This window comes from Sarcophilus harrisii, chromosome 3 (assembly GCF_902635505.1).
Source record: "Sarcophilus harrisii chromosome 3, mSarHar1.11, whole genome shotgun sequence".
In the NCBI taxonomy this organism is placed as follows: domain Eukaryota; kingdom Metazoa; phylum Chordata; class Mammalia; order Dasyuromorphia; family Dasyuridae; genus Sarcophilus; species Sarcophilus harrisii.
The window spans coordinates 193,368,007-193,384,375 of NC_045428.1; the positions used below are offsets into that span (position 1 = coordinate 193,368,007).

Below are 16,369 nucleotides of genomic sequence, written 5' to 3' on the forward strand. Positions count from 1 at the left end.
TTCATTAGTTCTCTCTCTCTCTAGAGAGAACTTTGCCACCATGGGTTCATTGGAATTGTTTTGGATTGATGACTGATCAGAGTAGCTAAGTCTTTCACTGTTAATCATTCTTATAATATTGCTGTTTCTGTATACAATATCATCCTGATTCTGCTCACTTCAGTTTATATAATTTAACATGAGTTTTCCTGTTTTTTTCTGAGACTATATTCTGTTCATTATCTCCTAATAGAACAGTGATAATCCATTACAATCATATATCACAACTTATTTAGTCATTTTTCAATTGATGGGCCTCCCCTTGATTGCTAATTCTTTGCCACTACAAAAGGAGATGCTATAAATATGTTTGTACAAAAAGGTTTTTTTCCCTTTTCTTTGCTCTCTTTGGGATATCCTTAGTAGGGTTGTTGCTGCTCAAAGGCATGTAGTTTTACATATTGTTCTCCAGGATGGTTAGACTAAGTTCACAACTTCACATCTCAAGAGTTTTAATTTTCAGTTTTCTAATCAGTAGTGATTTAGAGATTTGTTTAAATGTCTAAATATAACTTTGGTATCTTCTGAAAACTGCCTGTTCGGATCCTCTGACCATATCCATTGGAGAATGGCTTTCATTGTATTTATTTTTTAAATTGTATTTTAATTTTTCAAATACATGCAAATTTCCCCCCCTTTCAAGATAGCAAGCAATCTTATGTAGGTTAAACTCGTGAAATTCTGTTATGGGTGGAACAAGAGGTTTGGCAATTGTTGATGCTGTGAAGTTACACATGCATATATCCTGTAAATAAAAGGCTATTAAAAAATAAATAAATAAATAAAATTAAAAAAAAAAAAAAAAAAGAAAGAAAGAAAGAAATTCTGTTATGGGCCAGAACTCTGAACTTGAAACAAAGAATTCTTACAAGGTAGTACTAAGTCAATGGAATTGATAGAGACAATAGTTATCTAATTTAGCATGGTTCAGTATGATTGATTTAATCCTACAAGGAGATTTTATGGGCCAGAACTTGAAACGATGTACTAAGTGGAATTGAGGAGACAATGGTTAAATCTAGTTTAGCATTGATTTAATCCCACAACAGATAAAATGGTTTCCTAGTGATATAATGATTGATTTGTACTTGGTATGGAGCATATAATCTAGAAGCCTCAGCAAGGGAGATTCAGAGAGAATTAGGAAAAAAGGCAAAGGACTGGAGGAAGAACCTTAAGCTCTCAGAACCAAGGGGAGAAATTCAATTCAATTTTCAATCTTCCTGGTGGCTGGGCTGGACTCCTGCACTTCACCACTAAGACCAAGGCCAGACTGAAAGGCTCTCCAGAAAGCTGCCCAGCCCCAGGAAGGAGATAATGAAAGTTACCTGGGCCCCAGGAAAGGAGACAAGACTTGGACAGAGACAATAAAGGATTTGGACTTTAATCCCTGGCTGCACTTGTGGTGATTACTGAACTGAAAGGAAGGCTGATGCCAAGAGACTCCAAGAAAACCTAAACGGAGAACATTACAAACTTCTTCTAAATATATTTCCATAGTCATTATGTTGTGTAAGAAAAATCGGATAAAAAGGGGAAAAACCCCACAAAAACCAAGGAAACGAACCCCCCCCCCCCCCCCCCAACAATGTCAAAATACTATGCTTTGATCCACATTCAGTCTCTCTCTGATGGCGGATGGCACTTTTTATCATATCTATTGGAATTGCCTCATGATTGAAAAGAGCCAAGTCCATCACAGTTGATCTATACATAATCTTGTTGCTGTGCACAATATTCTCTTGGTTCTGTTTACTTCACTTAGCATCAGTTCATGTAAGTCTTTCCAGGTTTTTCTGAAATCAAATCTGCTCATCATTTCTTATAGAACAAGAATATTCTATAATATTTATATACCATAACTTAGTCATTCCCCTACTGCTGGGCATCTACTCAGTTTCCAGTTTCTTGCCATTACAAAAAAAGATTGTTACATTTTTTGCACATGTGGGTTCTTTTTCCTCTTTCATGATCTTTTTGGGATATAGAATTTGCTTTTATTTTTATAAATTTGATTGTTTCTTATGTATTTGAAAAATGATACCTCCCTCTTTTTTTTAAACCTTTTATTTTCTAAATACATGCAAAGATATTTTCAACATTCACCATTGCAAAACCTTGTTGTACTGTTCTGGTTATCTTTCTGGAGGGCCTTTGGACCAGCCTTGGTCTCAATAGGATAATCACCACGAGAATAATCGGGGATAAAGTCCAAAGTCTTTATTGTTTCCTTCAGTCTCCCAGTCTATGTCAGGAGTTTCAGCCAGTCAATTCTGCACATCTCAATGTAATGTCTTGCTTTCTAGAGCTCCCACACTGGGATGGATTAAAATATAGTGTCCAGACTAGCTTTCTGGAAGATCTTGGAACCAGTCCGAGTCCTTCGTCTTAGTGGAGAAGTGATGAAGATAGAAAAGCTACCACAAGGCTGGTCAAGTCTTCTCCCTCTGTAGCTGAGTTTGTTCCCAGTTTATGTACTTTATTATAATTAAATCAATACCGAGTATAAACCAGTCATATCACTAGGGAACCATTATTTATTGTAAGATTAAATCAATCATACTAAACTGGAGAACTATTAATCACCATGCTAAACTAGTTAACCATTGTTTTATCAATTCCACCGAGTTAACACCTTGTTGCAAGAAACCTTGTCTGAAGTATATTTCTCCAGAGTTCTGGCCCATTACGCTTTGTGTTCCAAATTTTTTTCTCCTTTACCCCTTCTCTAGATGGTAGGTAATCCAATATATGTTAAACATGTGCAATTCTTCTAGACACATTGATACAATTATGCTGCACAAGAAAAATCAGATTAAAAAGAAAAAAATGAGAAAGAAAACAATGCAAGCAAACAACAAAAAAAGGGAAAGCAGTATGTTGTGTTCCATAGTTATTCCCCCCAGAACTTTCTTCTTCATCACAAGTCCATTAGAACTGGCCTGAATCATGAGTGTTGAAAAGAACCATGTGTGTCATTGTATAATGTTGCTGTTGTGTACAATGTTCTCCTGGTTCTACTTACTTCAGTTAGCAAAATAATACCTTTATCAGGGTAACTTGCTATAAAAATTCCCCCCCCCCCCATTTCCTTCTGATTTTTGTTGTATTAGTTTTACTTGTACAAAAACTTTTTTTTAATTTCATGTAATCAGAATTACCTATTTTTCTTTCCATATTCCCCTCTTTTTCTTGTTCAGGCATAAATACTTCCCTTATCCATAAATCTGATGGGTACATTTTTCCAGTTTTGTGTAATTTTGTGAAAGTACAGGATTTCTTACCCCCAAAGCTTAAATCTTTGTTTTCCCGTTTCTTTTGAAGAAACAGGAAAACACACATCCATTAAATTATCAAATCTCACAACTTTAACATCCATGATATCTCTTGTGCCCCCAAACTCCTTTTTATTCACATAGCTGCCACCTTAGGTAAAACTCATCAATTTTATCTGGATTATTATAATAGCCTTCTGATTTGTCTCCTTTCCTGACGTTTTTCTATTCTAGTCTCTCTTGTACACGCCTATCAAAGTGGTTTTCCTTAAATACTATCTGATCAGGTCTCTCTGGATTGACCTCTAGAATTTATTATATGTTCCTCTGTTTATATTTTAAAGTTTATACAATCTAGACCCAATTACTCTTTCCAGCCTCAATTATTATTACTTTTCATCTGATATTCTGCAATTGAGCCAAAGTAACATTTTCCACTCTTTTCTTAATCTGCCCAAATTTGTGCCTTTGAAGAATTAGCTGTTCTCCATGAGTAGAATGTACTCCCTTCTCACCTCGATCTCATACAATTCTTCCCTTCCTTCAGGATGCAATCTTTACCTTCCACATTAAGCTTTTCCACACCTCACTAATTTTTAGTGTCCTACCACCCAAACTAAACTTGTATTGAACACTTTTGTATTTACTCTTTAGTTAGAAATGTGCTTAATCTTCTTCAGTAGCATTTAAGCTTTTTGCTAGTAGAGATCTTTATGCTTCACTGTTTTGTATCCCCAACACCTAGAACAGTGCTTGATGCATAATAGCAACTTAATAAATGTTAATTAATTGATAATATGCTTTCATTCAGGTCATTGATAAAAATACTGAATTAGCACAAATCCACCAGCCAAACTGTAGCCCTTCATTAAAGAGCACCTTCAAAATTAGCATTGACTATTAAAGAGAATACTTTATTTTTGGCCATTCAACCAATTCTGAATCTTTTTAACATATAATGCAGCCTATCTCTCTCCATCTTTTCTGTAAGAATACCATGAGAGATTTTATCAGATGCCCTTCTGAAATCGTTATATTATCTGTGATATATTTCATCAGCCAATTTTGTAATCTTGTCAGAAGGAAAATGAAGTTGGTCTAGTTTGGCTTGTTCTTGATGTAGTTTTCCTGATAATTAATGAATGCCACTTCTATTTAAAATGTTCACAGTTGATTCAGGTTTTTTGGATTTGGGAGATTTTTGGATAGGTCCTATGATTCCACTCTTAGAGTAAGCTGCCAATAAGGCAATTTCCTTTAATGATACAGATGGCCAGTTTAATTGCTCTCTAGATCATAGCCTTTGGAGAATAGCCTGGAGCAACAAAAAGATAAATGATTTGTTCCAATATCATATGCCAGAGGCAAAATTGAATCCAAGGCTAGGGATTTTTCCACTATGTCACTGTTTTTTTTAATATATTTCAAAGAAATCAAATTGACTTGCCCATGGTTTGAAGGATTTGTTTGTTTGTGATATTTGACTGCCTAAAGAGTGGAAAGAAAACTATAACTCTGCTTACAAATAACACATAGGTAAAACAGATTCCTATTCTGGTCCTGCCCCCAAATGTCTTACTCTTCATATTTAGTTTTTCCCTTTTCTGTTAGGAGGTAAGAGGTATTCTTTATTATTTGTCATCTGGAATGAAATCAAATTGGAAATTGTATTCATCAGAAGTCTTAAATCTTAAAGTGATTCAGTTTTGTACAGTATTGTTGTTATACTATACTATTATGCTATAGATTGTTTTCCTGGTTCTGTCTGCTTCATGCAAATCTCAGATTTCTCTGAAACTTCGATTTTCATCATTTCTTATGACATAATCTGTAGAGGGCCAGAACTCTGGAAAAGAACTTGAAACAAGGATACTTACAACAGGGTGTTTACTCAGTGTAATTGATGAGATAATGGTTCTCTATTTCACATATACTTAGTGTGCTCTAATGATGTAATCTTACTGAGGTATTTAAGTGCTGAGAGGACTGGAAATAAGACATTATATCTTTGACTGTCCTGGTGGCTCCTGCCTCCTGCACTCCTCCACTAAGATCAAGACTGGGTCAGACTGTGACAAGACACAGACTGTGAAGGACGCAATAGATTCTATTCCTGTCTATTCTGCTGAGACCAAGGCCTGTCAGAAGTACCTCCAGAAAGCTAGCCCAGACATTACAATAATCCAATAGGATTTATACATTTATATTTTGTTTAGCTGTTCCCCAATTAATAGTTTTTAGTTTATAATTCTTGGCCACTGGAAAATAAAAAGATGTTACATTTTTGCATTTGAATTCATTTTCTTTTTTTTTGATCACTTTGGGGTATAGACCTAGAACAGATTTTTAGAACATACTGGGTAAGAGAACATGCACAGTTGACTAATTTTTAAGTATAGTTTCAAATGTCCAGAATGCCTGTGGTACTTTACAGCTCCAGAAACTATGAATTAATTTATCTGTTTTCATGCCGCCTCTCCAGCATTGTTATATTCCTTTTTTTGTCAGCTTTTAGTCTGGTAGGCATGAGGTAGAAACTCGAGTTGCTTTTAATTTTTATTTTTCCAATTATTGGTGTTTTACAGCATTCTTTCATATAATTATTGTTAGCTTGTATTTTTTTCCCTTGATAAGTACTTATTCCTAACATTTGAACAATAGGGATATTTTCTTCTTTATTTTATTTTTCATTCTAATTTTTAGTTCCAAACTTTCTCTATCTCCATTACAGCTATTAAGAAGGAAGGTAAATGTGATATCCATTATATATATGATATCATGCAAAATGTCGCCATAAGAAATAGAAAAATAAAGTGAGGAAAAAATATTGCAATGAGTTTTTTTTTTTTTTGCAGATATATAACATTTTTCATCATGAGCTCTCTGGAATTGTCATGACTCATCGTACTGATTGGAGTAGCTAAGCCTTTCACAGATGATTATCATTACAATATTGTATTCTCCTAGTTCTCAGTTCACTTTGCATCAATTCATAGAAATCTAAACAAGTTTTTTCCTGAAACCAGTATTGGGAAGATTCTAATTCTTGTCTTCGTGGGATCTGGTAGTATTTTATGTTCTGCTGGCAAATCCTTTGGGTTCTTCAAACGCCACAGTGAAGCATCAGAATAGGAGTTGAGACATTTAAAAAAAAAGTGTTGCATATTTTAGTGAATAATTTTGTATGTGTTTTATTTCAGAAAGATTTTTGAGTGTGGTCTGCTCTAAAGAATTTTTACTTTTTTTTCTAGAACATTTTAACTGGGACAGTTACTTGAGAGAGACTGGATCTTTAGCTGCTCCATCACAGTGTTTCAGACAGGTATTATATAATGCTTTAAAATTTTGTATGTAATATATGCAAAGAAATTTGTTAAGTTAGTATGGTATTAAGTACACCCTTCAAAAACTTTATTTTAGAAGAGAAACCACCCTTATTAATTTCTGGCAATGTGATTTGTTGACAGTAGATCATGATAGACAAGTCACCCAATAAATGACAATATTTTTTCATTTTTGGGGTAATATTTTCAATGTCAAAGAGCTTGGATAAAGTATGTCCTAATTAGCCTCACTAACTTGTCATTCAGAATGCTTTTGGTCAGGGTTATGTTGTCCAGTCGAGAATGACTATATTTAAAGAGGTTTAATATGACAATCAGTAGACAGCATTAATGTCTTTGAGTGACTAGTGAATGGGAAAACATTGTTTTATATACAAATATTGATATATGTTTAAGTGGCTTGGGGCAACCAGTAGATTTATAGTTTTGTCTATTGTTATGTGTGAAATGTATTGAAAGCTGAATTATTAAAAATGTACCTAAACAAAATAAGTTATATTTTCCCCCTACTTAAGTATCTACTTTTTAATAAACATATCTTTTTAAAAAATATAGTCCAAAATCCCACCTACTAATGACTTCAAAGTTGGCATGAAATTGGAAGCACGTGACCCACGAAATGTCACTTCTGTCTGCATTGCCACCGTCATTGGAATTACTGGTGCCAGATTACGATTGCGGTTGGATGGCAGTGACAATAAAAATGACTTCTGGAGGCTTGTAGATTCTTCCGATATACAGCCCATTGGAACTTGTGAAAAGAAAGGAGGCATGCTTCAGCCTCCTCTGGGTAAGGAGAAAATGCTTCATTATGTTCCTCTTTGTTTGAGCCTCAGTAAAATAATTTGAGAATGACCTTCATTTTTCATCTCTACAGTATTCCTGTCAGGCTTTACAATAAATACCCAATTTGTTTGAGGAAAAGATGAATGACGATAGGTAGCAGAATGGTGTGTACAATGGGAGTTATTCAATATTGAAGCTCCAAAATTCGATGTCGGTTGCCTGTTATAAAGTATTTTATTGTGGCATAAATGTGCCTCTGAAGATTTGGAAAGATATCTGAGTCTGGTAGAAAAATTTTTGTCTGTCATATAAAGAATAGGCTAACCAAGTTGAGAATGGCTCATTATCAGTTTGCTCAATTTTTTTTGGTTGTTGTTTGAAACTTGGATCTTCTCAAACTGTGATCCAGCAGTGTTACTACTGGGCTTATATCCCAAAGAGATCTTAAAGGAGGGAAAGGGACCCACATGTGCAAAAATGCTTGTAGCAGCCCTTTTTGTAGTGGCTAGAAACTGGAAAATGAATGGATGGATGCCCATCAATTGGAGAATGGCTGAATAAATTATGGTATATGAATGTTACGGAATATTATTGTTTTGTAAGAAATGACCAATAGGATGATTTCAGAGAGGTCTGAAGACACTTACATGAATTGATGCTAAGTGAAAAGAGCAAAACCAGCAACAACAAAATTATATGGTGATCAATTCTGATGGTTGTGGCTCTCTTCAACAGTGAGATGATTCAAATTAGTTACAATTGTTTAGTAATGAAGAGAGTCAGCTACACCCAGAGAGAGAACTATGGGAAATGATTGTAAACCACACTTCCACTCTTTCTGTTATTATTTGCTTGCATTTTTGTTTTCCTTCTCAGGTTTCTCTTTCTTTTTAGATTCTATTTTTTTTTGTGTGTGTGTGTGTGCAGCAAGATAACTATATAAATATGTAGACATATATTGGATTTAACATATATTTTAACATATTTAACATGTATTGAACTAACTGCCATCTAGGGGATGGGGTAGGGGGAAGAAGGGGAAAAGTTGGAATAGAAGGTTTTGCAAAGGTCAGTGTTGAAAAATTACTCATGCATATGTTTTGTAAATAAAAAGCTATAATAATGAGAAAAAGAAACTTGGATCTTTTTTTAAAAATTAATTTTCTATTTTTTTCAATTATAAGTAAAAAATAATTTTTAACCTTTAAAAAAATCCCACAATTTTGAGTTCCAAAATTGTCTCAAATACTCTTCTTTGCCCTCCCTGCTTAGTGAGAAAGCAAGCAATTTTATATATATCCATCCAGTCATGCTGTGAAAGAAATCGCAGACCAAAAAACCCCAAGAAAAAGATAAACAGTATGCTTCAATTTGCATTCATACTTCATTTGTTCTTTTTCTAGATGTGGAGAGTAGTTTTCATCAGTTCTTCATAATTGTCTTGGATCTTTATATTGTCAAGAGTAGTTAAGTCCTTCACAGTTGATTCTTTTACAGTATTGCTGTTATTGTATACAATATTCTCCTGGTTCTGTTGCTTGATATCTATTTTTAACCAAATGTAAAACCCATATGATCTAATTCAAGTTCTGCATGTGGACTACATTGTGTTAGTGTGTCCAATGCCAATTATTCTCAGTTCTACAGAAGACTATGAGTTAGAAAGATTTTCAGTCTGGTTTAGTGGAAGGAATTTTACTTTGATTTTCCCTGATATCAGTGAACATTTGGACCAAACAACCACAAAAACGAAATTATTAGGCAAACAGTTGGCATGATCTCCTGCCCTGCTTCATTCACTCTGTTTGATGAATTTGGTTCCCCTTTCACTTTAATAGTAATTTTTTTTTCCAATTACGTGTGAATAGATTTCAACATTAATTTTTGTTTAGAGTTCAAATTTTTTCTATCCTTTTCCTTTCCCTCCTTCAAGACAGCAAGCTATCCAGGTTATACATGTATAATCTTTTTAAACATTTCTATAGTCATATGGTAAAAGAAAAATCAGAACAAAGGAGAAAAACTATGAGTAAGAAAAAACAAGGAAAAAAATGAAAATATTATGCATCTTGTCAGCATTCAGTCTCCATAGTTCTTTCTCTGAATGTGGATGGCATTTTCCATCCCAAGTCTGTTGAAATTATCTTGGATCACTGTCTTTCTGAGAAGAGCTAAGTCTGTCATAGTTAATCATCACAGTCCTCTTGTTACTGTTGTGTGCAATATTCTTCTGGTTCTGCTCACCTCACTCAAGAATCAGTCTTTCCGGGGTTTTTCTGAAATCTGTGTATTCATCATTTTTTATTGTACAACAGAATTCTAATACATTCATATACCACAATTTATTCAGCCATTCCCCATTTGATGGTTGCCCCCTGAATTTCCAATTTGCCACAACATAAAGAGTTACAGCAAACATTTTTGCATATGTGGGTTCTTTTCCCTTTTTTATGACCTCTTTGGATATAAGCCCAGTAGAAACCTTGCTGGATTGGTTTTATAGTCCTTTTGGCATAGTCTGAAATTGCTCGCCGTAATGGATCAGTTCATGACTCCAACAGTGCATTAGAATTGCCTAATTGTTTGACTTTTTTGGAGCACTGGGAGTATGGCATCTCTGGAAAATGAACTTTTTTTTTTTTAATTATAGCTTTTTATTTACAAAACATGCATGGGTAATTTTTCAACATTGACTCTTGCAAAACTTTCTATTCCAACTTTTCCCTTTTTCCATACTCATTTTGAAATATAAAATGTGCCCTTAATTTTATGAATCTACCTCAATTTTGTGGGGGGAAGTTTCTAGTGGAAAGAAAGTGTGAGTAGTACTAGAATTAGCACTGGACTTAAATAACAGTGAGTTAAATAACAGATGCATGATATTTTCATTTTTTTCCTTGTTTTTTCTTACTCATGGTTTCCCCCTCCCCCCTTTTTTTTAAACTATGAAATAGCATATAAATATGAACAGTCAAAAGATTTTGAAAGGTGGACTACACGTTTAATAATGTTGATAAATTTATTTCTTTAAATACTTTTAAAACCTGGGGGAAATAAAATGTGTTTGGGCTTTTGCTTGGTAATTCTTTGTAAGGTTGGAAGGTAAGAACAGGCAATCAGTTCTCTCTCATTTTAAGTTCTTTAAAATTCTAAGTTTGATATGGATGTGTGTGATATATAAAATCTTGCCTCTCTACTCTTGCTATATTGTTAGCTGCACTTCCTACACTGCAGAATATGTTTAGTTTTGCTTCTGGGTTAGCTTAAGGGTAGAGTATATTTCTCTTTTTACTGCTTTCTTATGCTAGAAATTTTTCTATTCCAAAGTAAATGATCATTTTTTTTACTAGAGTGGCAAATATAGTATTAGATTTTTGTATTCTTGTATTTTTTTAAAATGTGTTCATCTTTTTTGTTCTTTTCCTCATGTTTATAGTGTATTTTCATAAAGTACATTTGGTTGTAAAAAAAAAAAAACTCTGTAAGAAATATAAATATAAAATTGCAACTGAATGAATGCATTTAATTTTCCAGTTTAGGTTTTGAAACAGTCTTATCAGGAATATAGTGCTAGGTAGTTAGAGTAGAATAATGTTTTCTTGTGATTATCTAGATTTAAAATATATTGCTTTTATAGCAATTCATATTCCCACCACAGTTTTAGTGAATGTTTCTATTAAGATTTAAAGTATATTATTATTCCTGTGTACAAATAATAGTAAAGGATTAATTTTTCAGTTACCTTAAAATACTAAAATGTAGGAGGGGGAAAATGAGCAGCACAGTTCAGTAAGTTTAAAATGTTGATTGAGAAATATAGAGACATTATTAGAACAAACTTGGATGTGTGTATGTTCTTTCACATTGTTTTTCATAATCTATGATGTTATACAGATGAATACTTCTTGATTAAAAATCTGTGTATTTAAATCACATGTTCTTTTCACATATCTTTCATGAGTACATTCCCCCCAAAACCAAATGTTGGTAAAGCATTATTCAGTAGTTTTCTTTGTTCATTTTTCGGAACTTTTTTTTTGCCCTAGATTTTTTTGCCCAGATTCATCTATTTATAATAAGTATTTCACTTGCCTGCCTTTTTTAGTGCAGACATTGAGCTGTGTTATTTATAACAAAACACCCCTCAATTCAGGCATCAGGATGAGCAACTGCTAAGGGGAAACTGATTGTCCATTTCTAAAAAAAAAAACAAGAAAAGCTGTTGAGGCTTGTTAAATGTGTCATTTAAATGTGTCATTCTTTGATTGAAAACTTGCTAAGAAAGAGATCCATAATTGTTCATGGTGTTGGACACTTGTACTCCTTTCTAGGAAGCTGAGGCTTGTGCATCATTTGAGTTTAGGAGTTATTAGTAGTAAAGGACTATGCCCTTTGGGTGGGTGTCTATACCAAGTTGAGCATTAATTGACCTCCCTAGTCCTTCATGGGGGACAACCAAGGTGGGACAAACTAGCCCAGGTCATAAAATGTAGGTCATCAGTAGGGTCATTGGGACCATGAATTACCCTTCCATCCTGGGGGACATAGGGAGCCCAGTCTTTAAAAAAAAAAAACAAAAAAAAAACCATCTTTTATGGTTTGCATTTGTCATTGATTCTAAAAATGGCTGATTACTTTTAGCGGCTCTTGAAGTAGTTACAAAAATTGGAATAAATTTTTTTCTTCAGAGGAGAGAGAACTACAGACAATTAAGTTAGGGCAAAGGAAATGAAAGGGAGATCCTGATAATGCAAAAGTAATAAAAAATATCTTTACACAAATGACATTTTTACTTATACTCTTCCCATTGCAGCTATAGAGGTTTGGGATGGTAGTGGTGAAAGTTGTTCTTCAGCAGTAGTAACTGGACACAAGGCCTTCATTCAATATCTCATCAACTTTGTGATTCAGCTTGACTTTAAAGAATGGCTTTTAGTATTTGTTTTCAACATAGTCATAGGTCATTGCATCAACATAATATGAGCATAGTACTTTCATTCAGGTAGGATATTTATTCTTCCAGAAATGATAGAGAAGAAGTGTCCTTACTACTGACACTTCAGTAAACTTGTTGAAAACCTCATGCTGTAATTTTTTATTAAAGCTTCATTTTTTTTAATTAAATAGGATTTCAGATGAATGCATCATCTTGGCCAATGTTCCTCTTAAGAACATTAAATGGAGCTGAAATGGCACCTGCAGCATTCTTTAAAAAGGTAAGAAGAAAGACTTCCAAGGAAACAAATTTCCATCAGTTGGGTATTTCATTATTTAATGAAAATGCAGAGTTTTTTCTTTAGTGTGAAAGGTAAGATTATTTTAAATTACTTTTAACTGGACTGGTAAGTTTACAAAACGGGCCAGAAAATAATTGATAACATTTCATTACCTTTGAATTTGAAAACTATACTATAAATAGGAATAGATTAGTATCTTGCATTAGAACAAGAACTGAGTAGAAAGTAGATTGATTTTATTTGAGAAATTATGTTGTATTTCAATGACCCTTATTACTATGTTTTTAATTCCACCATGTTTTGAGTAATATTAAGTCAGTGATGATTACTGAATGCTGCTGTCATGGATCACTAAGTTCTCAGAAGAATCAAAATTTCAGATTACTTTTGGAGACAATAGAAAGATATATAGTTGGTGTTAATTGGCTTCAGCATATAGAGTATTTATTTTTACAGATTGAAGTTGATAAATGACTTTTACTTGGTCCCAGATTACTTAGAAGTAGTGGATGGAATTTATTAGAGGTGCATTTCGGGGCATGTGATAAGAAAAAAGCTCACAATAATTAATCATCCAAAAGCAAAATGAGCTTTCTTAAGAAGTAGTAGGTTCCTCTCCCTAGAAGATTTCAAGTAATGTTTGGATGATGACTTGCTGGGAATGCTCTAGAACAGAATTTTATTTAGGTACTGATTATATATTCTAGATGATCTCTCAGTTTCTTGTCAACTCTTCAGATTCTGAAATGTTAGAATAGCATTATCTCTAGCTGACTATATACTGGAAAAAGGAGTAATCTGGTCATTTAATAAGAGCGAGGAATATCAGAAGAGGGTGTATAGCTCAAATGTCATACTATAATGCAGTATGTTATTCATGGATTGGGACTGATGAATCAGAACCACTTTGGAAGTTTCAGAGGAAAAAGAAGGGCAAAGAATCATGAGACCACAGGGATAGAATAATTGTGTATGTTTTAAGTATGGTCATTTTGTTAGTTTTTTGTTTAAAAAAAAACTTTTAAAAAAGGAATTGCTATGGAAGCAAGAGTGTTTTTTCTCTTTCAAAAATAATAGTTATGGGGGCAGGGGCAGCTAAGACTTGAGTTCAAATCCGGCCTCAGACATTTAATACCCTGGACAAGTCACTTAACCCCAATTGCCTCAGCCAAAAAAAAGCTATAAAGACAAAAGACAAAAATGCATTTTTGAAAATGCTGTTTTTTTTTTTTTTTTTAAATTAATTGAAATGTAGTGTACTCAGCCATCTGACCTCAATAAATTCTCTCAGTTGACAGGCTAAATTAGGATCAGGGTGATTAACAAGCCTCAGACTTGTTGGTGAGTTAGGAGAGGTGTCAGTGTCAAGCATCAAGCATGTGAAGCCTTTCCTCAGCCTATAACTGAAGTAGTTGCTGTGGAGAGCTTAGATTTTGGTCATACGTGATGTCCGCTGTATCATGGAACCTTCCAGTGGTTCTCGACTTTTGTCTTGCCACTGGACTTCGTTGACTCAGGAAGAGAGAATGAGACTGACAGCTTGGTGTAAACTATCTCATTTAAATCCAACTCATGCTCAGCTCATCTGTGATGTCATTGATAATCATCTTCAAAAAGCAAAGGACAAATCACCACCACCACAGTTTGCGTTTTTAAATAGAAGCAGAAAAAAGAAGGGAGAAAATTTGGAACTCGGAAATGAATGTGAAAAATAGTTTTACATAAATAATTATATAATTGAGAAAGAGATAAGAGTAAAGAAAATAGAGTAATTGAGAAAGAAATGTAAAAAAAGTAATTGAAGTGCACTTCTATATCAGGAAAAAATGTAAGACCAAAACTAGCATTTTTTCACAGATTATTGATAGGTTTGCTTGTAATATAATTTTAATTATTTAATAGGCTCTTCTAAGTGTTTTGCTGAAATTCAAAATTGAAAATTTCTATTTTACTTGGTAGTTTCTTTTAAACCATTACCATATTTATGAAGGAGTGTGAAAAAACTTATTCCAGGATGAGTTTTTCTTAATAAAGTGAATAATGAAAGCTGTTTTGATTCATTAAAAGTTTTAGCTCAGTTTTACGCCATTAAATTTTGGAAGAATAGTTTTCTATTTTAAGCAGCAGAGGGAGACATTTCCCAAACAATCTCTAAGCAGTCCCAGAGAAAAGGTCTTGATCTTAATAGCATGCCCCTGCTATCTTTAACAGTATTCTTACAATTTTTTTTTTTTTTTAATGAGGTTTTTGTGTATTGTTTGGGACAATAGATATCTCTAGCCCAACTTAAAAAAAAAAAAAAAAAGGTTTTTTATGGAAAAATCCCTAGTAATTCTGACAAAAGATACTAAATGACTGTAAATTCTGGATTGGATTATTGGTGCTTTTCTTTGTGTCAGCTTTTCTAAAAGTGTATCTCTTGGAACATAGATATGAATATAGATATTTCACTTTAACATTCTGTGTAGCACTACATCTTTAAATCCAAAATATTTACTTAATATTAATTATACAAGATATGAAAAATACCTTTAAAACAGTTCTATGATTGTCATTTATGAAAAGGGATAGGAATCTGACATGATTATACTAGTATAGGAAACTTCCAGATAAAGAAATATTTTCTGTTCTTAAAGGTTTCTATCTTCTCTTTAATAGATAAAGTCTTAGAATTTTCTAGAACACAGAAGAAATATCACTTCTCAGTGATTACGTAAGCCATCATATGTTAACAGGATCTTAAACCCACGTCTCCTATTTCTTAAGTCATCTTGATATTTTCTATGTTATGTTTCTTCTTGTAATTAGGCCTAAAATTTTTTATTTATTTTCAAAATGCTCACCATTCATTGCTATTCATCTATATTTTAGCAGGACAACTAAATCTGATTGTTAACCTTAGGAATGGTTCACCATTACTTTTGCTTCGTATTTTTTATTTTTAGATTATTTTCTTTAACAACTGTATATATATATATATATATATATATATATATATATATATATATATATATATATGTAGTTTGTGTGATTACATTATTCAGAAATTATTATTTCCTAAAGGAGACCTTTTTTAGTCCTACATGCCACTTTCCTTCTTTCCTTTATATCCTTAACCAGTTGCTATTTCCTCCTTTGCCATATTACTTTATTTCTCTTTTGCATGCTCTCTCTGTGTGTGCTGTTTTCCTAAGAGGATTAAGGAAGTTGAGGAAAGGGACTATTTTATTTGTCTTTGTACATTTGTATTTTCAAAATGGTATATAATAAATGTTCAGTGAATGTATGATGATTGAACAGCAGCAAGTTCACTGTTTTTTGGGTTGTTTTTTGTTTTTGCTTTTTAGTCAACAAATAGTAGTTCTTGGCCTTGGGACATTTTAACAAGAACAAAATTTGTACCTTAGCTTTGGTACTCTTTACCTATTTCTCTTGTGCCTGCAATTTTGCTTAGTTTTGATCAAACAAATCTGCGTGTCAGGTGCGAGGCACTATTGGTAGTACCAAAGGATAAAACAGTCTGTACCTTCAATGATCTTACAGTATAATGGGGGGGTAGGAGAGTGGGCTGCATAACAAATACATATAAAATATTAGTATAAACATCAAATTAATATACAAAGTAATTGAATATAGTGTAAATATCTAGTTTTGAATATCTTGCAGACAGATAATGATGTGATAATAA

General features: G+C 33.2%; 1 protein-coding gene across 11 annotated transcripts in view; it reads left to right on the forward strand.

The window, feature by feature from the left end:
• SCML2 (Scm polycomb group protein like 2) overlaps positions 1-16,369 on the forward strand; it is a 147,624-nt gene that overhangs the window by 30,407 nt on the left and 100,848 nt on the right. For all 11 annotated transcript variants that reach the window (XM_023500308.2, XM_031958932.1, XM_031958930.1 and 8 more), the window contains 3 exons: positions 6,566-6,636; positions 7,214-7,448; positions 12,572-12,660. In XM_023500308.2, the coding sequence (XP_023356076.1) occupies positions 6,566-6,636; positions 7,214-7,448; positions 12,572-12,660 (395 nt within the window). The remainder of the gene's footprint in view (positions 1-6,565; positions 6,637-7,213; positions 7,449-12,571; positions 12,661-16,369) is intronic.